The following is a 24,412-nucleotide window of genomic DNA, read 5'->3' as shown; positions in this document are numbered from 1 at the left end:
CTCGTTTTATTGTATCCTGAAACGATATTATAGTTACGTAACGAGTTTTAGAACGAGTAGGTAATAATCTGTATTAATATAGATTGATTCTTAACCCATGATCTATTTGTGGTATACTTATTTCATTTATGCTGTAAAAGAGAACCTTTGTTTTTATTAGTGTTGTACTTACTAAGGGTATTGAATTAACCGCCACTGTTAGCGCAGGTGAGTGAAAATCACAATCACTCCCTAGTTAGAACCTGGATATATGTGTCCATGTGTTTAACACAATATATTCTTTACAAATCACATATGAGAATTAAAAACAGATATAAATATCAATCGTTTATTTAGTAGATACTATTTTTAATTAAAAGATCACATCAAATAGTATTTATAAAAGAGATAATATTTGGAGAATATTAACAATATTTTGTTGTATATTGGTTATTTAGAAGAAATTTCCGACAATGAATAGCCATATAAAATAGCGATTTACACAACTTACATCATGTGCAAGTGGAATGCTAAATTATATTTACAATAATAAATATTAGATATTTGTATTTAACTAACTATAATATCATTAGAAAATTAGGCACCATATTATAAGTACAAAAAAAAATAATATCTAATAATACTAATATTGTACGATATTTTGAGACAACAATCACATTCAATGGCAATATGTATCATTATTACGTCTAACAATTTCCTTCGTAAATGCTATAGGAATGTTTGTAGCATTCAGTCTTATTAGCATTAGGAGTTATGGCTTTGAGTTAGCTATTAATAATAATGTTTATATTTTTGTATTATTCAAGTGTTATTTTCATTGTTCATTAATTATCATTAAAATTATAATATAATTTTATAATTTACATGCTCTTCAATGTTTATAACCAAATTATTAAGTCCAGCTTCACAATAATTTTAGTAACAATCAACTAAAATTGTTAATAATTTCAATTTTAATAATATTTTATTCCAATATGTGTCGTCAGTATTTAGTCAACCCACATGCTCTGTGGGGTCTTCATTTTCTCGGTTCGAATCCTTACCTCTTTTCTTGCAAATGTTTACTAACTTTGCGTTAATTTTCTTCAATTTCTGATTCTCTTTCATAACGTCGGTTAGCTGTTGATTCTGTAAATAATGTAACAATTATTAAGAGACTGGTTTACACTTGATAATATAAATAATATACACCTATTTAAAGTAACCTACAAGGAATTGTGTCATTTGCTCTTTGAACTTTGATAGATATTACAGTATAGATTATATGACAAAACTTTCTTTTATATTCGTATCTAAAAACGTGCAGAGTAATCAGATCGAAAAATTCTTAAATAATTGTAGATCTTTCAGAATATTATAACTTAAAATCTTTATGTTTTCGAATAATTTAAACTACTTGCAGTAACATTTTAGTTGCATAGACTTGCAGTCGACAGTACGAGTCCTATGATCAATATGTTATGCTCCATTAAATAATCCTTGTTTTCTCTGCGAGGAATGGCTTATTAAGTTTTAATATTCATTAGATATAATTTAAAGAACGTCTTTGAGTGCGGCTCCAAGAAAATAATATAGTTAACCTGCACTATAGCGCTGCCGGTGGCGATGTACATGGGCGAAGGAGTGGCACCAACACCAAGCGAGCTCAGCTGCCGCTCCAACGAGGCCTTCTGCTGTGTCAGTCTGTCCACCGCCTGTGTTATTTAAAAACAAAACGATAATGGAGACATTCAATGGATATACAGCAGTATAGTATTTATTCTTCATTTCATAATAGTTGCATGCAATACATACTTTTACTTAGCAAGTGGAACAGTCATTTTATATGTGACGGACTTTTTACTCAACGGTCAATGTGCTAATAAACGACTTTATTACATAGCGTCGCTGTTTATTGCTTTACAAAAACTATTTTTAGAACGCAAAAAACATAAGTTCGGAAGTAAATCGCTAGTGAGACATGCTAGTTTTAAGCAACAAATAATTAGATAAAAGAGGTATCTATAAACATAAGACAAAGTAGCTGCTTTTCTCCACTGACTTCTAAACCACGCAATGGATTTTGATACAGAGTTAACTATAATATGTAGAACTTCTATATGTACTACATATATGACTGGCATTACATTCTACTGCCCAAGGACGTACCCCTTGGGAAGCCGAGGTGCGTCGCTAGATAGATTATAAATAGAATATAATTGCTGTCTACAATGTCTACATGCATATTGGAATTCTTGTTCGAGGAATACAAACCATTTTCAGACGTTTTAATTCTCGGGATTGTGTATCGTCGCTCTGCCGTGTACTGTTATCTCGCTCTACTTGATAACTTAGAAAATCTGCAACATGCACAAATAAATTAAAATAATAGGGTGGACCTTTTATTTTGTAGATATTTATACAATTTAGAATAGAAAAACAAGTCGACATATTATTATAACATGTGTAACATGTCATACGATAAAGAAATGTCTACGGTATAGAGGATGATAAGATGAGAATGAGGTCAGGTCAGTTAGCTTATCCTGATGGAATCACTTGATTTCCAAGGATGTATGATTCTTAGGTGTTTCTTTTTTTGAAAAATTCCCATTGTTGTTTTGCTTCCATAGTACAAGCTTTGCTTAATTTGGGATTGGATGTCATACTGTGAATTATCCAGGGTTATATATCGTACTTTTAATTCGAATTCATGTGTGGAAATCTGCTGGATGCAACTAGTTACAAAATAATTACCGTCACTCGTTTCCGTGGTGGCGTCATTAACGTCGGCTATAGAAGAATGGCGGTTCTGGTCATGTAAACTCTGCCGTTTCTTGCGAGTAGACTGCAACAAACTGCTGTGATCTTCTTCAAACTCTTGCAATTTCGCCTGAAATAACATAATGTAAAGTTACTTGTAATGAAATTACTGGGTCCAGAGTCTTGTGTGATGACCGTAGCCGTAGTGCCATCTAAATCTACAACGGCCCATTGTTAACATTTTAAATAATAAATTCACAGGCACTATATTCTTGCTTATATCACTGCTATCGTTACACTACCCTACATTATACAATATTATTTTTGAGATCCAATAAAGATTATTATTATTATAATTAGGATAGTAATTCCAAATGTACTAAAAAAAATTCTGAAAGTGAACAATACAAGCAATGTTTCATCAAAGTATATGAAAATATTTTTACTTATTGTTAAAGTTTTACTTATTTTTAATTTTGTTATTGTTGTTACAATTTTTTTTATAGTAATCACTCTTTTAGTAACCAGTTTAGAAACCATTACTTTACTGAGCGCTTTACTTATAAATACTATCTATAAAGTAGGTTTGTTATTAGTTAAACTTTCCATATAAACTATTACAATATCTCTAAAATAATCTTTAATTATATATATTGTGTATGTATAGTTAAATTGAAAATGTACCTCTAACATTGTCTTTGTTTCTTTTAATTTTCGTAGCTGTTCGTCCTTTTCCTTTAGGTATATGCCGCAAGTCTCACACTCCTCGTCTAATTCCTTGCACCTCAATCGAAGTTCCTCTAACTCGCGTTTGTATTCACTCAATTCTTGTTTTGTAGCTTCTAGCTCTCTGTTGATAAAAAAATAACATTATAGAAAAATTTATCATTCCAATGTTAGGCATAATCTAATTATAGAAATAAATAAAATTGATGTGTCTGTTTGTAATTTAGAGGGCTCTCTGTACTCGCTCCCATTTTCGTCCGTCCGTTTAATCTGTAAAGGCCATCTAGAATATGTCCGTCAACAGCTAATTCGAAAATTCAATATTGATTATTCAATTAATTTTAGCCACATATAGAAGTCAGTACAGATGACAATTTTAGTCGAAAAGAACTGGTAGGTAACTCAATTTAAAGTTAAATTGTTGAATCTTACAAAAACAGATTAGTTTTGCATCTTATACTCGCATACTAATGATCTCGTTGTTCACACGGTAAGGGTCATTATAATGTTTTATACAAAAGAAATATGAAATCGCAATCAAACCTATTGTCCTTGCCAGAATGTTTATCTATATACTTCTGCATCTTGGCGATCGTCATTTTTAATTCTTGTTTCTTAAAGCGCAGTTCCTCAATAGACTTTGTTAATCGTTTGTTCTTTTCAACCTCAGCGTCATACGACATGCGGTCCACGACCACCGAATGGAGATTGCTCCAATCTAAAAGAAAATATATTGTTTTATCATCTTTTTTTTGTACTTTATATTATATTATCAACTTATCACCCATTATCAACCCCAATCTTTGAATTTCTCGGCTTGATCTATATTATAATATCCATGTATTATACATTTAAACTTTCCACTTTAATCACTCTATTTGTTGCTAAAAACTGCGTTAAAATCCGTTCAGTAATTTATAAAGATATGCAAATAGACAGCGGTGGCGACTCTGTTTTATACTATGTAAAGTTATAGTGTATAGAATATTTTTTTTTTTACAAATATGTACATGCACGAGTACAGATGTCACAATATGGTACTAAAACCATAAGGAACTCCAGGGAAACTAATAACGTAATATAGACAGAATAACTGTAAGCACGTAAATAAAATTATTCTTATCTTTTTATTAGTATTTACATGCAGGATTATCAATGAATGAGACAAAAATCGAGGAGTAAATATTGTAAAAAAAAAAGTATTTACTGACAAATCTTTTATGTTTTGCTTACATAGTACAGATATTATTTTAATATTTTTTAATGTTTCCCTAAAATACTATTTAATAAATAAATTTCAATTTACAGATTCAGAATACAACTTAAGTTACCTTCATCTGTGTTCACTGCAACATTGACGCATGTACTCTTGGCACTGTCTTGGAGTGTTTGATTGGGATTTACACATTTTAATTTTTCCCTCAACTCACTAACTACAGTCTGGAAAAAACGTTTTTAAAGATTAAAATTACACAGTATTAAAAATGATTACGATATGAACATTTTTGTATCGTATTTCAGTTTTTATAGTGATACTCGAAATGTACTTTATTTCTAGTATCACTATAAAATCAAAAGCATTTAATGTATTGTAAATTTTTACAATAAAATGTCTGATACATTTCATAAAATATTATTTGTAAATATATATGATATGTATACAAGTAGCAGAATTACCTCTAACGCAGCCTTCTCTTTCTTTAGCCTTGTACACTGGCTCTCCCTCTCGCGCAGATACTCCGCACAAGTGTCGCACTCTTCGTCCAATTCTTTGTAGCTTTGCTTCAACTCTTCTAACTCACGTTGGCAGGATGCCAATTGATCTCTAACTTTACTTAATTCACTGTTAGATACATTTTTACTTGACGTATCCTGCGCTTTTAAGTCGGAAGCGTCACTGGACTTGGTGGTATCTAAAAGTAAAGTTAATATATATATAATATAAATAAATAACCCGGGACGACCTCGGTGGTCTAGCAGTTTAACACACCGCCTTACTTCCGGTGCTCGCGGGTTCAATTCTTCGCATGATACAAATATTTTGTATTTATGAGTATAATTGTTTGAATTTATCTGAGTGTTTTCTATATATATTGTGAATTAAAAAAATATATCAGTTTCTTAGTTTTCATAATACAAGCTCTGCTTGGCTTGGCACTAGATGGCGCTGTTTGAATTGTACTGGAATATTAATATTATTAGTTGTCTAGTACCCAATAGTGACACAACGCTCGCACATCTGGTCCCAAGCTAAACAGTTCTTAGCTTGGGACTAGATGGCGTTGTGTGAATTATCCAGGGATATCATTATACCAGAAACAAAGATGGGATACCAACCAGTGGCTGCGCCGGTACGATGCAGGTCGTACGAGCTCTGACGCCGCTGCCGTCGTTTTGCCGCGTTCTGATCTTCTGAACTCTGTACACATAATATTTTATAATTTAGATTTAAAAAAAGTACAAATGTTAAGCTACTGCTACATATATAGAAAGTAACATACCTGATCATGAGCTGATAGTAAGCTGTCACGTCTGAAATCAAATAAGTTAAAATAATTATATTACAATGCTTCTAAAAACATCTATATATTTAATTCAAAATGCTTAATATTAAAAAAAATTTAATCATCATCACATACATGAACAGATGCACAGTAAATTTGTAGTATAATACTATTTACTATAGATATAGTAAAATATGAATTATCAACAAACATGACCGATTTGGTCAGTTTATAATAATAAATAGATGGTACTGGTTGCTTTGTCCTTTATTATTATATTTATTGCAATTTCTCATTACACTGTTCTGTCATGGAGCCATTGTTTTTCAGAAGACATGTATATATTTTAAATTTAGCTCATGAAATTGTATTAATGTTACTTTTAAAATTATGACGTTATCTTACCCTCTACTAAGTCTTAAAGGCGTACTTCTATTGGAGCTATCATCATCCACATCCATAAACAGATCGTCAGGCTTTGCGCGCGACCCAAATACAGTGTCCGCCTTGTTCTGATCTGGAAGTAGAAATTATTAAGGTGTCAATTAGCCGATTGCGAATTGCAAATAAATTTAATTTCAGCAAGAGTTTATATTATGTATAATTGAATAATATTTTTTTCTACCAAAGAAGTGGTGACGACAGCATAACACATCAACTACAAAATAGCTACTGGGATGAATTAAATTAAAAAACAAAAATGGATTTAGCTATAGTTAACGCGAGTTGCAGGTTACTACGTCAATACAGTAAAAAATTGTTGTTTTTATTATAGTTACCTTCGAGGTACTCTTTGTTTTGGGAGATCGGTCGTTTAGAATCATACATGCTTTGCCTCCGGCGACGCGTACCCTCGACGGGCGTATGGCGATCGATGGCCTCCAATTCTGCCTCCAACTCTGTAATGCGAGCCTGAACAAATAAAACGATATTAATCATCATAGTATGTTCAAGACTGTGCAACTGCATTTTAGATGTATTTTGAACCTTCATAACAATATATCTATAACTTTTTTGATAAATACAATATTTTTTTACATTCATTCATGCTCAACTCAATTTAAATTGAGAATTGACGGGAAAAAATTCAGGGCACTTGATGCAACACGATGAACTTATGAATAATATTATCGAAGGAAAAATAGAAGTAAAGAGGGGAAGGGGAAGGCCCTTATATCAAGCAGATTAAGAAAAAAAATCGTTTCGTATCTATCAACTAAAGAGATTGATGGCAGATAGTGGAAAATGGCAAGAGCTCCATCGTCGAGAGCGCGGCTCTTAAATTACGAATGAAACAAAAATTTTATAAAGAGTCAAACTATTCTAAGTTTCTTTAAGGGGTCTTCCTATGTGATGGGTTGAAAAAATCGATTTTTTTTTTTTTAGTTTTCATAAATTGCTCATTAACATGTCTATATACGGTAGTATAAGCTTTTAGAAAATTCGAAGTCGTTTTAAAGATACAGCAGGTAAAAGAAAGAGCGGTTCGGAGCGGTGAGTTGGCAGTTAGAGACCGGGCCTATTGTGTACCGTCGGCTTTATACCTGGCCTCCCTTTTATTAATATATTTGTTTATACAAGTTTAGACACGTTTCTACAGACTTAAACAGAAAAGGAGCAGGTAAACTTACTGATAAAGTTATCCAAGAAATTACAAAATTCTACGGATTAGCAATTCGACGCCATCCAGATTCGCTTGAAGATATGAGAAAGGCAGTTTGGGCAACGTACTATCACAAATGTTCTTCTGATGAAAACCCTCAGCATCAATTTTGTCCAGAAGGCGAAGACAGTTTGTATGGCGTAATAGATGAAGCTAATAATGAACTGGACCAATTTCATCACGATAAACCACCTCTAATTCCGCAAGTCCAAGAAGCTATCAAACCGGTTTTCGAAGATTTATCGAAAGACGAATTATTAATTCGTTGTTTAGGAGCAGAGACACAAAACAATAACGAATCTTTGAATTCTTTGATTTGGACTTTCGCTCCTAAACATCTTCATTCTGGTCCCAAAGTTGTTGAAATTGCTAGCTACTTAGCAGTTATTATCTTTAATGAAGGTTTTCAAGGTATTTTAAAAGTTATGTCGATTATGGGATGCCCTGTTGGTCGTGAAGCCCAAGCGTATGTTGAGAAACGGGATGAAAAGCGAATCTTACGCTCTGAGCGGCGCGTAAGTGATGTCGTTAAACAAGCCAGGATTGACTCAAGAGCTGAACAATCTGCTTTAAAAGAGTTTCACGAGGAAGAGGAAGGAATACTCTATGGACCAGGCATCGCCGATTGAGAGTAAGTTGATATTTTAATAGTTTTTAACGGACTTGAAACTTTAAACGCGTTTTTCTCAAAACTGTGTTTTTCAAACTTTCCTCCATTGTATCTCAGAAACGGCTGGACCGAATTACTTGAAATTTACGGGGCACACTCAATATATGTAAACGCATGGAATCGAAAATTTTCAAAACTTCGATTTTTTTATAGCAGTTTTTTTAAAAAAAAACGCCTAATTTGCAACTTTTATTTCAAATGTCTATCAAAAATCCAATTTTTTTTATATTCATTTGATTATAGGTCATTCCGTGCTTTTAAGCCTACAAATTAAAACGCCGTTTTTTTTTTTTTTTAAGATAAGCCGATCAGCCGGAATCGTGGAGGAAGTGGGAGCTCTTTTTTTCGAGGCGGGGGTGTTCAGAGCGCTGTAACTCTAGTTTGACTGAATATTTTTAGCTGAAATTTTATATTTATACTGTCCAAATATGTGTTAATAAATGATAAAAAACTTGAAGCTCTAAATATTTACTGGTCGTAGAAAAAATATCCTAAAATATCCCTAAAAAACAGGCCGTCACATAGGAAGACCCCCTTAAATGTCCAGTTCTCTGTAATGTCTTCAAATGTACTCTGTTTTCCGCATTTCGTTTAGTTTTCCACATTGTGGGCCATTGTGCATGTAAAAATTGTTTATATATGTATTTGATTATGTATATAATGCTTTTATATAATATAATTTAATTTTTCTTAACAAATGTTACTATACCTGCAATGCGTCTTTAGTGTTTTTCATAATTTCAATTTCATCCCTGGAAGCTTTTATATTACTTTGCATATTTTCACATGATTGCTGTAAAGTTGCATTTTTGTTTGTGAGATCTTCCAGTTGTTTGCCGATTTCATTTAATGCTATATCATCATTTTCCTTTTGTTTTTGAAGTCTGAAACATGTATACATTTAAGAGTAGAGTTATATTTATTGTATCAATACTAATAATAAGTAACTTCAATATTGTATCTGTTTATATTTCTTTTTCTATACTATCCTTCCAATTGGCTCAATATTTTTACCCACGAAAAAAGTAAACAAAGTCATGAGACAATATTTACTTATTGTTCTATTTGGTTATAGTTCATTCATAAATTATTCTTAAGTTTTTTGCCCCTTTCTTATTGTTTAATATATAAAACTATAAAAATTATCGTAATTTTATTCTGTAAGTGTGAACATGTCAAATATTCTGCACATAGCAGAAATATGTAGTATATATTTAAAATCAGAGACTACACAAAAATTATTACCTTATAATCATCTTGCTTTGTATTTGTGCCGTTTTCTCATGGGTTTTGATATTAATTTCCAGTCGCGAACAATCTTTGCACTTCTCATCAAACAGCTCTTTCAATTGGATATTTTGTTGCAGTAAAGATTTCGCTTCCATTTTCAATGTTTCAATTATGTTTACGTTCTCTTTAACAGACTCTTGTAGTATTAGAATATCAGAAGTGACTTTTTCCAATTCTATTTTATTTTGTTGTATGATCTCGCTAGACTTAGCCAATTCTAATGCACAATTATCCTTCTCTTCTTTTATAATTTGGTTTACAGTATTCATATCATTTATTTCTTGTCTCAGGATGGACACTGTGTTTGTTAGTTCTAAAATTTGATTATCTTTTTCAGTTAAATTGTTCAGGTTCTTCAGTTTGAGTTCACTTTCAACATTTTCTATAGAACACTGCTGATTTACAATACTCTCTTTTAGTAATTTTATTTCGTCTGTCAATTTACCTATCAAATTCAAGTTAATTTCATTTTCTTCACTTTTGCTTTTATATATGTTGTTCAAATCTTCATATAAGTTGTTCTGAGTAATCAGATTATTTTCCTTTTCAGTCAAATCCTCCATTATATTTTTGTTGATTGAATGTAATTTCGTATTTTGTGCAATTAGTGCCTCATTTTCATTCATTTTGGAAATTAATGTTAATCTGACTTCTTCAAGTTCTTGCAGTGCACTCTCTGTACCATAATCTGTATTTTGTCCTTTACATTGTTCAATTAAATAGTCAAAAATGTTTGTAATATTTAAAGTGGAACATAAATTAAGATCACTGCTACATATTATATTATGTTTGACTAACTTTTTCCATCCATTGCGAATGACATCATTTAGTTCTTGTTCTTTCTTTATTATATCCAGTGTAACAGCATTACTTATTTCATGAACTTTTTCCTTTTGTAATTTAAGTAAATTGTATTCATTTTCTTTGTCCAATAGTTGACTTTTCATTTGCAACAAATTGTCATTAATGTTGTTAAGCTCTTTGGTGATAGATTTAACATGTTCTTGTGATTTTGTGTATTCATTCATTATTCTAGTTAAATCATTTTCATTTTTGGCAACAATATTATCAATTACAATTTCAAAAATGTTTAAACTAGACAAATTGAATTCTTTATCAAGTACCTTCAAAATATTTTCCCTAAATAATGTTACTACTTTGTTGTTCTTATTGGTTTCTGTAATTTTTGGTATTTCTTCTTGCAATAAATGTATGTTCTTATGTATCAATGATATGGTGTCTGTTACAGCGTTCAGCTTTATATTGTTTGTTTCGAAATCTTTACTTATTTTAGAACACTCAGTTTTTAAATCTTCTACATGAACTTCCAGTTCCTTTTTAGATTTTTCATAAATTTTTATGTTATTAACTAAGTTTTCTACATCATTGCTATGTTTTGTAATAAGGTAATTATAAAGCATTTTCATTAAATCAAATATTTTTATATCACATCTAATATCTTCCTTCATTGCTCCAGTAACCTCTAAGTAATAATGTATACATTCATTTTTATCGTGATTGTATATATCATTTGAACATTCTTCTGGTATCTTTGGCATGTTTAATTTATGTAATTGATCCACAGTTCCAAAATCTTTTGAAGTGAAGAAGTTAGAATCACTAATACTAACATCCAAGTCCATATTTTGTTCCATAGATAAATTATTCCGGTCCAAGTGTTTTTTAATGGTAGTAACATCCTCTGTTAGTTCTTTACAATCTTCTCTACTAGCATGTAGTTCATTTTGTAAAGTACAAATTTTATTATATCTAGATGAGGAGTCAGACTCACTAAGACTCCTGTTCAGCTTTGAATGTACTTGTGTTACATTATTCACATTCAAAGATTGGATAAAATTTTCTTTTTCGGCACATTGAGGACAATTTTCATAATTTACTTTATTATTCTTATCGACCAAGTATTGTAATTCAGAACATTTATCAGTTAATTCCACATTTGTATTTTTTACTATTTGTAATTCTTTATTGAGGTCATCAGCCTCAGTAATATTTTCCATTATCTGGGTTGATAAGCTATCATTTTCTTTTTGAAGTTGCTTGAGCATAAAATTTTTCATATTTAATGTTTCGGAAAGTTTAGCTATCTCGTTCATCTTAAGATTATACTCCTTCTCTAAATTATTAAATTTTCGTACTAATGCCTCCGTTGAAGGAACTTCTAATGAAAGATTATTTAACTTTTCTTCAACAATGATTTTATGTTTATTCATATTAGACAAGTCTTGTAACAGTATTTCAATTTTTTCTTCCAATTTGGTTTGTTTTATTTCATATTCCATATTTTCTATTTTGTACTGTTCACAACCCTCACATGTTTTGTTCATATTATCAATGACAGAAGTTTCACAATTAATAAATTTAATTGGACTACTCTGTGAATCCATTTTTGACACATCTCTGTTCAAAGTTACTTCCTCGTAAATATTTCCATTGCTCGACGATATTTTAGTTTTTAGCACATTGATATCGTCAGGCTGTGTGATTTCACTTGTTTGACAAGCTACTTCGTTAGTAAACACAGTTAAATCTAAACATGTTTGATCATGGTCACCCAACAAAGTATTATCAGTTGATGTAGCAAGTGTAATATTAGTATCTAACATTAAAAGATCGCTATCCAGAGTAGTTTCATTCGTTTTGAAATTCAAAAGTAAAGAATTATTGTTTGACATATCTGGCAAAGAATATCTCTTGAAACTGGCATTGTGTTTATCTGTAGCCGATGAATTTCGTTTTAAAATTGACATAAGTTCAATTAACTGTTTTTTTACTGCGGGTATGTCTCTTTGACATAACATATGGAACCTACTATGATGATGTTGAAGAACTTTTACTTGTGATTTAAGTGATTTATTTTCTGCATAGGTAGTTGCAGTCAGTGTCGAAAGATTTGTTCTGTGATTAATAAGTTTCTTTTGCAATTCACAAGCTGGTTGCACAAGTGATTGTATTTCTTCACGGATTGCTTCATGTTCGCTTACTAAATTGTAATTTACAGCTTTTACCTCTTTTATTAAAGAAACAAGTTTCATATTTTCTTCACGAGCATCTGTCAAATCAGACAATAAACGTGAGCACTGGCAATCATTGCATTGTGTTTCTTTATTAGATGTTTCAATCTCTGACACTGAACTATTAGGAGTTATTTCATTTTCTATTGGTTGTATATGTTCTATTATTTTATTACAACAAATTGTCAGAAGACTAGGAGGTGATTTAGATTCTATATTATCCATTAAATTAAATATAGATTTCCTAATACAATTTTCTCTAGCATCAGTTTCAGCATCAAAAGTAAAATCACCATCAGTGAATTGATCATTTTCTATTTGTAAATCTTCAATGTCTTTTTTTGTCGATGAATCGAGAGTGATATAACGCGTTTTCCAATATTTTAATTTAGATTCCATGTTTTCAATGACATCAACTTTCATGTTTACATCTTCCTGAAGTGTGGTTAAGAATATTGTAGCCTTTTCTAAATCAGTTTTTAAAGATATATTTTCTGAGTGCACTTTATTTACTTCAGTGAGCAATTCTTGGTTTTTTATTTCAAAATGAGATAATTCCTTTATAAAATTAAGATTCTCTTCTTTTAGATTTCTAATTTTTATATTAGCTTCATTAACAAGTTGTTCAAAATTGTCATACTTTTCATTACTTTGAGAACTAATATGTACAGCATGATGAATTATTTTATCAAATATAAAAATGATTTGTTCATACTGGTCAATATTGTCATATTGTATTTTAATGTTTAATTTCTCTGTCATATTTAAAGCTTTTTGTAAAATGTTATTAAGTATTCGGTTTTTCCCTTCAACAGACTCATCTATTACATGTAAGTTCTTTTTTATTTCTAAAGATCTTTCTTCAATTGAATTTAATGATTCTTTTAATTGAGTTTCTAAGTTTACTATTATTGAATCTTTTTCCAGGAGTGTTTTGTCAAAATATTCTTGTTTTTCTTGTAGTGTATTTGTTATTAATATGATTTCTTTCTTATAATTATCATTTTTCTGTTCACATTCTTGGAGTAATGTATTCGTAGTAGATTGAGAAGCATTAATACTATCTTTAAGTGAAGATATCAAACTATTATTAGAGGCAATACAATTCTGAAGATTTTCATTATCTTTTGAAATACTATTGATTTTTCTCTCCAACTCTACAATTTTTTCATTTCTTGTAGTTAATTCTATGAGAGTTTTTTCAAGTTCTTCTGTTTTATGCCGTAGTCGATCTTCTAACGTCATACTGTCATTGCCTAAAATAAGAATTTGAGATTGAAGTACTGCAAGATCTTTAATATGTTTTTCATTTAAATCATCTAGTTCTTTTCGTAATTGTTCTTTGTTTATTGATTCAGTTTCTTTTTGAGATATTAGTACTGTAACCAAAGTATCCAAAATATCTAAATTTTGTGCCAGTGTACTAAAAATCTCAACGAAGTTATCAATTACTTCTGGTATCTCCACCATGTTACACGTCAATTTTTGTGAAATATTCTGTATTTTTTTCAATGCTGTTTTAGCTTTTATTAAACTATCATGTGTTTGTTCTTCATTTTTTTGGAATGATAGAATCAGATCATTTTTGTCATTTAGATCACTTTCTAAAAAAGATATTCTATTACATAAGTTCTCTATTTGTTTATTTAAATTCTCATTATTTATCCTCAATGATGAAAGCTCAGCTGTATTTTCTACGCTAAATTCTTCTAATTTAGTATTTTCATCTTTGAGATTATGTAACTCATCAGTAAGTTTATGTTTCATTTTTATTAAGTCATCCTTTTCAGATGTAAGACTTTGAATATTTACAATGTTTTTATTAATCTGTTCGTTCAAACTTATTATCTCCATTCGCAATTCCTCTTGGTTGGTATTAGATTGAGAATTTACAGGAAGCGTAGATTTTAGTGTCGCTATTTCATCATTTCGAGAGGCGAGAACGATTTTAAAAGACTGAATAATATTTTTCATGTTTTCGTTATTTGCAATAATCTTTTCCTCATTTTCAACCATTTTATCTAAAATACTATCATTAATATTAATGTTTTCCACAATGTCCTTTTTACTTAGTTTGATTTGTAATTCCTGAACTAACGAATTATACGAATCTATGTCATTGGTTGCTGCTTCTAAATGTTCTTTTTGACTTTGTATAGTAGAATTTAATGTATGTATTGTAGATTTAAGAATAGAGTTTTCATTTTCAGCATTTGTAAGTTTCTCTTTAAAATTACTGATCATTTCTTCAAGGTTTTCGCAAGTAGAATCAAGTGAAACAACTTTTTGTTTTTGTGCGATTAAATTGGCTTCTAACTCTGATATTGCTTGGGTTTTTGCAGTCAATTGGGATTGTATGTCCGTAACTAGATTTTCTATTTGTGACGACGATTCATTATCATTTGTGTTTAGTATACTGCTTTCACTGTCACTATTCACAAGAGATATATCTTTAGACATATCCATAAAAAGCGAAACTTCTTTATCAATGGTTCTTGATAGTTTACCTGTTTTAAAAAGAAAAAGCCTTAAATAGACAATAATTTCAAACTTCATTCACCACCTTCAACGGTAGATAAGTAGATAGAATAGGCACCTACTTATGTAATCTACATCATGTTACAATGTTTTTCTACATATCACAATTTATCTACTCTTCTCGCTTAGATATATTGATAATATATTTAAAATAAACAATACTCACCAATGTCTTCTCTTCGTTTAAAATTTTTTTGTTCATCCAGTAGTGACAATAGTTCATCTTCTCTTTTCTTTGTTTTATTTTTCAGGGTTTCATAAATAACTTCCAAATCTGTTAATTTGGTCATATATGCTTTATTCTGGTCTTCTATATCACACTGGAATATTTTGGCTGCATTTTATAACAATACTTTTTCGTACATTCAGGATGAAAAAAATGAACATCTTGTTACAAGTTTTGAATTCAAATTTATAGAAATATATAGTGTTATCCAATGTGAAGCTGGTTAATATTTAGGTATTACGCCATGACTTTATGTATGTTATTTTGATCATGACAGATATAGAAATTCACTAAACATAGATAATTTATGAAGATTTATTATATCTGATAGAATTAATAGGAAAAAAATATTAATACCTTTTGCCCTAAAAAATTGCACTGAACTTTACGATAATATACAAAAATATAAGCGGTTACCCATTGTTTTGAGCGAATTTACAGTTAGATTTACATATAATAATTATGTTACACATTTATCCTTGCGATGTGATATTACGGTTCAGATCACCAACCTGTATTATCATACTTATCAAATGATATTTATATACAGAATTATCTATTAAATTATTGCAAAAACCTATTATGATAAATATATGATATGTAATGGAAAGTAACTGAATTCAAAATACAGTATTAATTAGTTAGGAGCCAATTGTTAATTGACATCACAATGGTAAGCTATACGCACCAACAGTGCATAAAAAATATTACTGTTTAATGCTATGCTGTATGTATATACACTTCTTATAGGTTAATTGGTAAATAAGCATAGTATTAAGTACGTTTTTTGTACCACATATCAAAGGTCAACAAATTTTCATTCTTATATTTCACCAATACAGTACTCCATAAGTATTTCATTACTTAGTCAATAAACTAACACTTATTAAAATAAACAGACAATATTTCAATACAAAAATATTTGAGACAATAATTGAAGTACCTTGGCGGCTGCAATTTTTTTAATTTCTTCATCAGACTTGGTGACCTTTATTCTCAAATGGTCAATTTCCAGATCCTTGTCTTTGCTCTGCTTATTCAGTGAAATGATTTCATCTTCAAGTTTAGATATAACTGTTGTATTTTGTTCAAGTTTTTCTATGAGTTCTATCTGAAATTTGGAGTTCCATTACTGTACTGAGTCTATTTCATTATCAAATATACTCTTATAACGCTTAAAACGTAACAGCATATTAAAATCTTGTGTAGAAACGCGTGTAGGTCTTATGGGGTAAGTTCTTGACGTCACTACTATCGTCAAGGTGCACTGTCTCAATAATGGAATGTAATAACATACTAATTAAATAATAATGTAATTTTATTTGGAGTATAAACAATTTCACAACGTAGTAATTATTTAAGTAAGTTAATAATTTGTTTATTTATAATGTTACTCTTATTATTACATACATTAATTAAGTAATTAATGGCTTCTAACTAATGTCTAATAGGGTTTACATAAATTTAAAGTATGACAAATCAAATATATCTATAACAGGAATAAATGGAAAACAAGCTTATGGCACATTTAGTGGTAAGTGGTCACCATCCACTATATATGAGAATATGACCATGGCCATCATGTTAATATGTGTTGACCACTTCACCACACATGCGATAGCAGTCTGAAGTAGTAAGATATAATATCTCTTATTGTATAATTTTACTGCCTATCTCGCCTTTCAAGCGATACATACAAAACAAGCTGTTTGACTCAAATAGTTGAGCCTTTTTAAACAGTCATTAAATACTGTTTGTGGACACACTTGTGTTTAATGGATATTATTCTTTTTGTTTGTTTTTAAAACCTATGTTCTTTTTGAGACGCTGTAACGGACTCAAGGAACTCAGCCTGAGAAGACTTTCGGATGAAGCAGAAACAATTGTCGCGAAAGACATGAACTTAGAAATTGTGCTTCAACAATTTAACTAATAAATATGATTAAATACTGTTTAATATGTTTAAAAATTAAGATGACAATAATTCCTATAAAGGATTGTTTAAATATTTTTATATACTTACCACACTAGGAGTGTACATCTTTTCTCTTTCGGTCAGTTCAACAATATCTTTTAGGTCCTTTTCGGCTATCTTTACTTTCTTTCTCAATATACATGGTGGAGTTTTTGTTTCACCTGAAACAATTATTTGAATCATAATATAGAAGCAAGTTCCAAATAATAATTGACGATTTACACAGCGCCACCTAGTCCCGAATTAATCAGAACTTGTGTTATTGGTGCTAGATAACTGATTTTTGTAAATACATACACAATTTACGCTGATAACATCATAATCCCATCCAGACTTCTACAAATAATTACACTCATGTATGCAAATGTACATCGTGCGAGGAATCTAACCAATCAACCATCAGAAGTCAGGGCGTGTGCTAAGCCGTTAGATACCTGAGGTAGTATTAAGAGTGGAATGATATAAAAACAGGTGAAAGGTATATCTGGGAATATTTAATTTAAAATAAGATAGAAATAACAGTAAAAAAAAATAGACACTGAATAGAAGCAGTAATGGTGGTGTCATACAATCAAATCATGGTTGCAAATGTTAATATTCCAATAATAATTACCGTAACATTTGTGGTACGGGGAACAGGGTTGTACATCGATTGAGTTGTCATCGTCACTATCTGCAATAAATTATTACATTGTATAGCTTTTATATGTAGGTACTTTAGTTATTAGAAGTTTGTTATCATAATTTATTTAACATGTTTTATTTAAAATGTATTTTCAATAGTTTTTCTTTCTTTAGACGGTTCTCTACATCTATGCTACTTGTAAAGTGTTGCCAATATAAAATATTACCAATTTCAATGATATCTTCAAAGTTGACTTTCTTCTCCTGAGGTGGGGGCGTGATAAGCGTGGTCTCCTCTGGTACGGTGCATAACTTGCTGGCATTCTGAATAGGTACAAAATCTATAGCGCCCGGCAGCGACATTGGACTGTAAATAGTAATTAGTAAATTTAGCAAACAGTTACAGCTTTAAGTATGAGCAAAATTATGAGGCAATGGACTAACAAATTTTTTTTTAATTTCCTACCCATATTTTTTATTTAAACATTCTTAAAGAAAATTTAAGTGTTCTGTATCAGTGTGAGTGTTCTCTCTTTTTCATTAATGGTATTAGAAACTACATATTGTATTCGTAGGGGACTAAAAATAGGACAGATTTATATTTCTTTTTATCAACATCAACAGTTATCGCAGAATGGCTATGTTTAAGTGTTATGCTTTTGGCTTTAAATATGAAACTGACCCAATACATTCTTAATGGCACAATACTATTATAATTAAATACAAGACTTTGTATCTATTCAATAATGTAGGACAATGATATATATTAGAAATAAAACCTATACATTGTATGTACATTGTGGTGCCACAGTTATAAGATTTAATAAAGCTCATGTTTTAAACTTATACTTACTTGTACTTCAAACCAGGAGTACAAAATTTCGGTATAGTGACAGGGTCCTCATTAACGTCATGTAGTGTTGATATAGTGACTCTACGGAGTTGGTTATTTTTTCGTCGCGCCCCCATCATATCCATGCTGCTCCTCTGTCCGAATCCATTTAATATCAATCGCTGCAGATTTGCTATTTGTTTTTGTAAGTTCTGGTTGTCTTGCTATAACAAAATATAAGAAAGAATAGTAATGTATTGCAGTATTCACACATTTTAAATGTTTTGAACAGAATATTCTAATTCTATTATTTAACTAGCTGTATTATGTGTATTTAAGTAATGAGACATTGTCCCTGTGCAGAAGAATAAAGTCTGAATAAAGTCCATATTAAATAATAAAAATATAAGCATGACTAAATAGCATTAATAAATCTTTAAACATAATTTCTCTTTCAATTTAAAAGGGTCCCCAAGTATTCTCATCAGCTAATATGTAATAACAAATATAAGGGCTGTTAAAAAATAAAATATGAATTATAAAATAAATTGAGTAATACTTACTAAATGAAAGAGTATTCATTGTAGCACAGATTACCACAATGAAAGTGTTCAATGAGACCTGTCTTTTTGAAAGGTGAAGAGGAAGATATTATGATAATGATCACTGAATAAACAAGGAATGGATAACAACTGCTGCATTTTCACATACAACAACTATTCACATTTATTACTAATGAAAATCCCATATACCTAAGTGCAGTAATTTTACAACTCACCTCAACATTTTTTTTGCTTTCAAGCATAACCTCCAAGTTCTTTTTGCTCTCCAACTGAGATTGTAACCTAGACAGCTGTTTAGTGAGACTCTGTATCATCGTAGCGTTCGTCGCCACCGCATTCACTTCAGGCTTGTTCTTTATTGCTTTTGCTCGATTTGCAAATCTGTAAAATGTATAATTTCTGTATTAATAACATATATATGGTATTGTTACACAGGGACACTAAGTCATAGGCAATGATACGAGAATTATGTTTTTAATTATTATTTCTATAAATTCTTAGTGAAACATATCCAAATTATGCCCAATCCTTGATTGCTAATAATTCACCACCTGGAATGTTGCCTAGGACCCACTTTAGCTTTAGTCCGCCACTGGGTGCAAAATATTTACTGTGAATTGTGTTTTTTTTTATATATTGTATACCTTTTATAATATAGTATAAAATAATATTTTCAATCAATGCACACTTGAATGGTTTAATGAAACATACTTTTAAATTATTTCGCAATTATAAAATTAAAATATTCACTATTGTGATTGAAATTTAAATCCTTATTAAATAACAATTTAAACAAAATCATTATAATAACACATTGTTTTTGTAGGAGTGTGTAGGTAAAATATTTAATATATATAACTTCAATTAACTTTTGCTAATGTTTTAGATTAGATAGATTTATGAAGTGAAACTAATCTACATAGATTAATGAAGTAGAATTTACATTACTATAGAAACATAATAATATTTAAAATACAAACTGTAGAGTTGAGATGGTCTCGTCAATGGCAGCCGGAGTTATGGCACATATGATACTAGTCTTGGCATTGCCTCCTAAAGAATTTTGAAGTATTCGAGTCAACTTGCTGTCACGGTAATTGGCGTGTCTGTAAATGGCATTACTTTTATTAGAAAACAAACAGAAAACACATGCATAAAGCTTAGTTTCTATATGTACAGCATTCATAAATAAATAATAGCTGAAAAAAAAATACAGAAAGGGCAAGTAAAAATACAACCAATATATGTACGAATTGTAGCACATGGTTTGTATTGGCATGGGATTTTTTTATAGTATATATTAATAAAAATAAATGCATTTTTTATTTTATAGTTGTCCATTGTATAAACTACTATGTGGTGTGTAAATAGTGTAGGGTTTTTTTGTATCTGCTTTATACAATTTTGATATTCCATTAAGTGTAACAAGCATTGGGGAGAGCATGGCTGGCTACTTTAGTCCCAGTTCTACACACACAAATGTGAACCTAAAAGTAGGTGTACATTATCATGTTTAACTTCGATAGCACATGCTGACAACATCTTTTAATGGGTGCATTTTTGCTACGCCCTAACGAGCCGTGGGGTGGGAACTTGTGAGTCCCCTTTAAATAAACACAAAAGTGTAAGAGTTTCATTATTTCAACAATATAACTTACTTATTAGGATCTTCAGACAACTGTTTGATGACTAATGCTAATGTAGATAATGACTTGTTAATGTGTGTGCCTTCTTTGAACCTGATGCCAGTGGCACCAGTCTGCCCAGCACGCTCTGAGCCCGCTAGGTCCACTAGATTTAATTTTGAGACATTGACGCAACCTGCTTCGTCTTCACCTTCTATGTGGTCACGAGATTCTATTATCTGATAAAAAAAATACAGGGTAACGAGTAATAACATTTAGAAATGACAAATTATAATTTTTAAACGGACATAAAATCTTCAGGAATATTTGTTATAATGCTTAGCCTATGAATTTTCGTAACTTTACAATATGATTGACATAATTTATAAGGTATGTTAATTATATTGAAAAGTAATAAAAGAATATTGAAAAGTTATATTGAAAAGTAGTAAATGAAAACAATACACCCAGTATTGTATACACTGGTGCCAGCCGTTTACTAATGACTTATGCCCAGTTGGATTGACAATACATATGCATGAGCTGTGACAATGGATCAATAATGCATCTATGGTGTTGTTTATGTCTTTTTTACATTTTCATTATGGGTTCAGTGGAAAAAGGATGTGTCTGTTACCACAGTTCTTAATAGTTAACAGGGTATATTGCTAGGAAGGGACTGAATAGAACCCAATTTTAACAAACCCTTCCTCAAAATATTTTTAATATACAGAGTGCAGATGATTACCCCATTCTGTCAATTACAAAAATACAAAATATTAATAAATTACTTACAATTTGGAAAATAGAATGTGATCTGCTGCTCTCTTCATTCATGTTGGTTGCACCAGTTTGTCTATTACATTCACCCTGAAATTATAAATAAAAGTATATAATAACAATTTGTAACACAAATGTGTTTAAACAAATTGACAGACATTAGCTTAAATCCAAAGACAAATGTCTAGGAACTGGCAAATTATAGTACTATAGTATTTTTCTATTAAAAGCATGTAAGAAATGTTATGATTTATTATTATAATTAAGTTGTATACCTAAGATTTTAATTCTTCAAATTATATTTAAAAAAAAATTAAGTATATGTCCACATTATTACATTCAGTATAATTTAAAAAGTACATTAAAGAGTAATAAATTATAGTATATCTAAATGTTTATAGTGATTTTAGTACACATATTATATAACCACATTATGTTAAAAATATTACCTCTTTCAAGTACTTGAGTACCTCTTCAGGTGAGGTACTAACTTTCTCTGTGACATCAACTTTGATGCCATCAAATGATTCATGAACTTTTATATTTTTCTTTTCAATATTCAGAAGATCTTTTAATGTTTCATTATAAATTTCTATGTATGACACTCTGGAATATCAAATTTATACAATACCATTAATATAACATAACAGAAATAAATAGTAATTTAGTATATGTTAAATAAAAGACTGTGTCTGCTTGAACATTTACTTATGAACTAACACAATGTCATGGTAATATTATTCTACATCCTATGTTTATATTAGGAACTGAAGGGAACCATTCAGTTCAGTATACATAGCATAATAATATCTTATACTAATATTTAGCCACCATATAAATATTGTGTGGGTGGTTAGACTTACTATTTGTGTAATTTCATAAGGACCTCTCTCTTGGGTACAAATTTAGTGGTAATTACTTGAGACCATTTGCTAAGTACATGAGACTTTAATAAATTTTCTCATCAACTTTCTCATCAACCTGATAAGTTTCAGCAACGTGATGAGATTTTTCACAGGCGACTATTGGATGCAACAAAAACTTTGTCAATATTTATTATTATAAACACTAATTTCACTGGCAGAGGGAATATTACTATTATTTTTTTTGGAAACACCTTGTTACATAGCTAATAACTTAGGACTCTGCTCTCCTTTAAATGTCCATAGTCTTTACAGTAGGTACATATGCATAGTTGCGTACTGCATGTCGTAGCCGTGGCCGGCCATGGCATGGCTAACAAAACAGTGTCAATGTCAAAAGTGTTTTCCGAATACTTTCACATATTCTCATTAAAATTTCGAAACTTAATATCTCAAAAACTACTACTTTCCGCAATTTGAAATTTTAGGAGTAGACTAACAAAAATATGATCAATCAAATATAAAATTTTCAAATCTCAAATCGATTGTATAGATTGTACAGTTGAGCCTTACGTTTTATTAAGATTTCTAAATATAAATTTCTATACAGAAAAGTCTAAATTCTTTATAATAAATCACAAAGTTATGATCTATTACGCAATCCAATTATGCATCAGTTAAGATGAGATAGGCAAAATTATTGCATTACTACACCCACGCAAACAACATTTTTAGAGTTCTACCTACTCATCTCATATTTACATAATGACATAATGTTTTTCTAGTTGACTAAACAGTACAAGAGTGTTTTGAATGCATTATTTTTATATTTAAAATTGTAGATGTCAATTTAGCATTACAGAGAAATGTTTACTTAACTTTCATGTTCATTATTACATATATAATTAAATAGAGACAACACTTTCTGTTTATACCCAATGGTTGGCTGGTAGATGTAGTACAGCATTAAGAATAAATAAATAATATATGGGGTATGGAGGCATTACAATTTCCTCATTACTTATTGTGTACTACGTGTGTCACTTCATAATGATATATATCCGCTGTTCATGTATAAGGCAACAGTTACTATTTACCATTTAATCGGATGTCATCTTTCTTACTTACTTAAATTTAGTTAAATTGAAAAACCTATGTATATGTAGTTCTATAAAAATTGGCTAGTTACCTTACTAAAAAATCTCGATTAGGGATATTTTTTATTATTTCAAATAAATTATATACAGCAAGCGGAATTATTCCGGGTGATGTTTCTGTGCCCGTCATAGTATATGTCTTCCCGGAGGATGTTTGTCCATATGCAAAAATAGTGCCATTAAAGCCCGCCGTCGCTGCCTCCACAATTGGTTTTGCAATGTCATTGTAAACATCAGTGGTTTTACTTTCCTTGTCATAAACTTGATCTGCAAGAATTTAATACATTTTTCACTTTGCGTAGTAAACGACCTTTAGTTTATGACGTAGTTAAACGGGCAGTTCATTAGAATCACAATACTTTCTATTACTTTACTAATAAGCAAGTTAAAGTTTTACTCACCAAAAGTGAATGATGGTCCACAATCTCTTCCTGTCTGATCGAGCTGGTATAATGTATCGTTTTTTACGCGCCATTGATAAGATTGTTTCTCCTCAACTTCGCGAGAAATTAGAGGTCTCACTTTGACAACTACTTTTATATTGTCACTCATGTTTTCTCACATTTGTATTAATTCACTGAGACGTGTATTCTGAGATTCTT

At 30.3% G+C, this 24,412-nt stretch overlaps 1 protein-coding gene across 1 annotated transcript; it reads right to left on the bottom strand.

The window, feature by feature from the left end:
• Positions 1-314: 314 nt before the first annotated feature.
• LOC131853238 (kinesin-related protein 4-like) lies at positions 315-24,412 on the bottom strand. The gene is made up of 27 exons (XM_059204079.1): positions 24,212-24,412; positions 23,843-24,077; positions 22,240-22,396; positions 21,806-21,880; positions 21,044-21,249; positions 20,366-20,491; positions 19,601-19,766; positions 18,844-19,046; positions 18,218-18,357; positions 17,980-18,039; positions 17,415-17,527; positions 16,335-16,502; positions 15,332-15,485; positions 9,551-15,134; positions 9,015-9,189; positions 6,752-6,884; positions 6,378-6,489; positions 5,970-6,000; positions 5,806-5,887; positions 5,146-5,381; positions 4,800-4,908; positions 4,012-4,186; positions 3,427-3,592; positions 2,737-2,872; positions 2,254-2,339; positions 1,581-1,694; positions 315-1,128 (listed from the first exon to the last, which is right to left on the bottom strand). Exons 1-27 carry the CDS (start codon positions 24,360-24,362, stop codon positions 994-996), a joined length of 9,228 nt encoding a protein of 3,075 aa, XP_059060062.1. The 5' UTR covers positions 24,363-24,412; the 3' UTR covers positions 315-993.

Source organism: Achroia grisella, unplaced genomic scaffold (assembly GCF_030625045.1).
Source record: "Achroia grisella isolate CSIRO2021 unplaced genomic scaffold, CSIRO_AGI_Agris_v1 utg900, whole genome shotgun sequence".
In the NCBI taxonomy this organism is placed as follows: domain Eukaryota; kingdom Metazoa; phylum Arthropoda; class Insecta; order Lepidoptera; family Pyralidae; genus Achroia; species Achroia grisella.
This window is presented reverse-complemented; position numbering and strand designations above follow the sequence as displayed.

Bases quoted from the DNA above. Each gene is read 5' to 3' on its own strand.
- LOC131853238 (XM_059204079.1), bottom strand. From the start codon at position 24,362: ATGAGTGACAATATAAAAGTAGTTGTCAAAGTGAGACCTCTAATTTCT. The intron at 18,040-18,217 runs GTAATATTTTAT...AATTTATTGCAG, and splicing joins TGAAGATATCATTGAAATTG to ATAGTGACGATGACAACTCA. The intron at 1,695-2,253 runs GTTTGTATTCCT...TAAATAACACAG, and splicing joins AATTAAAACGTCTGAAAATG to GCGGTGGACAGACTGACACA.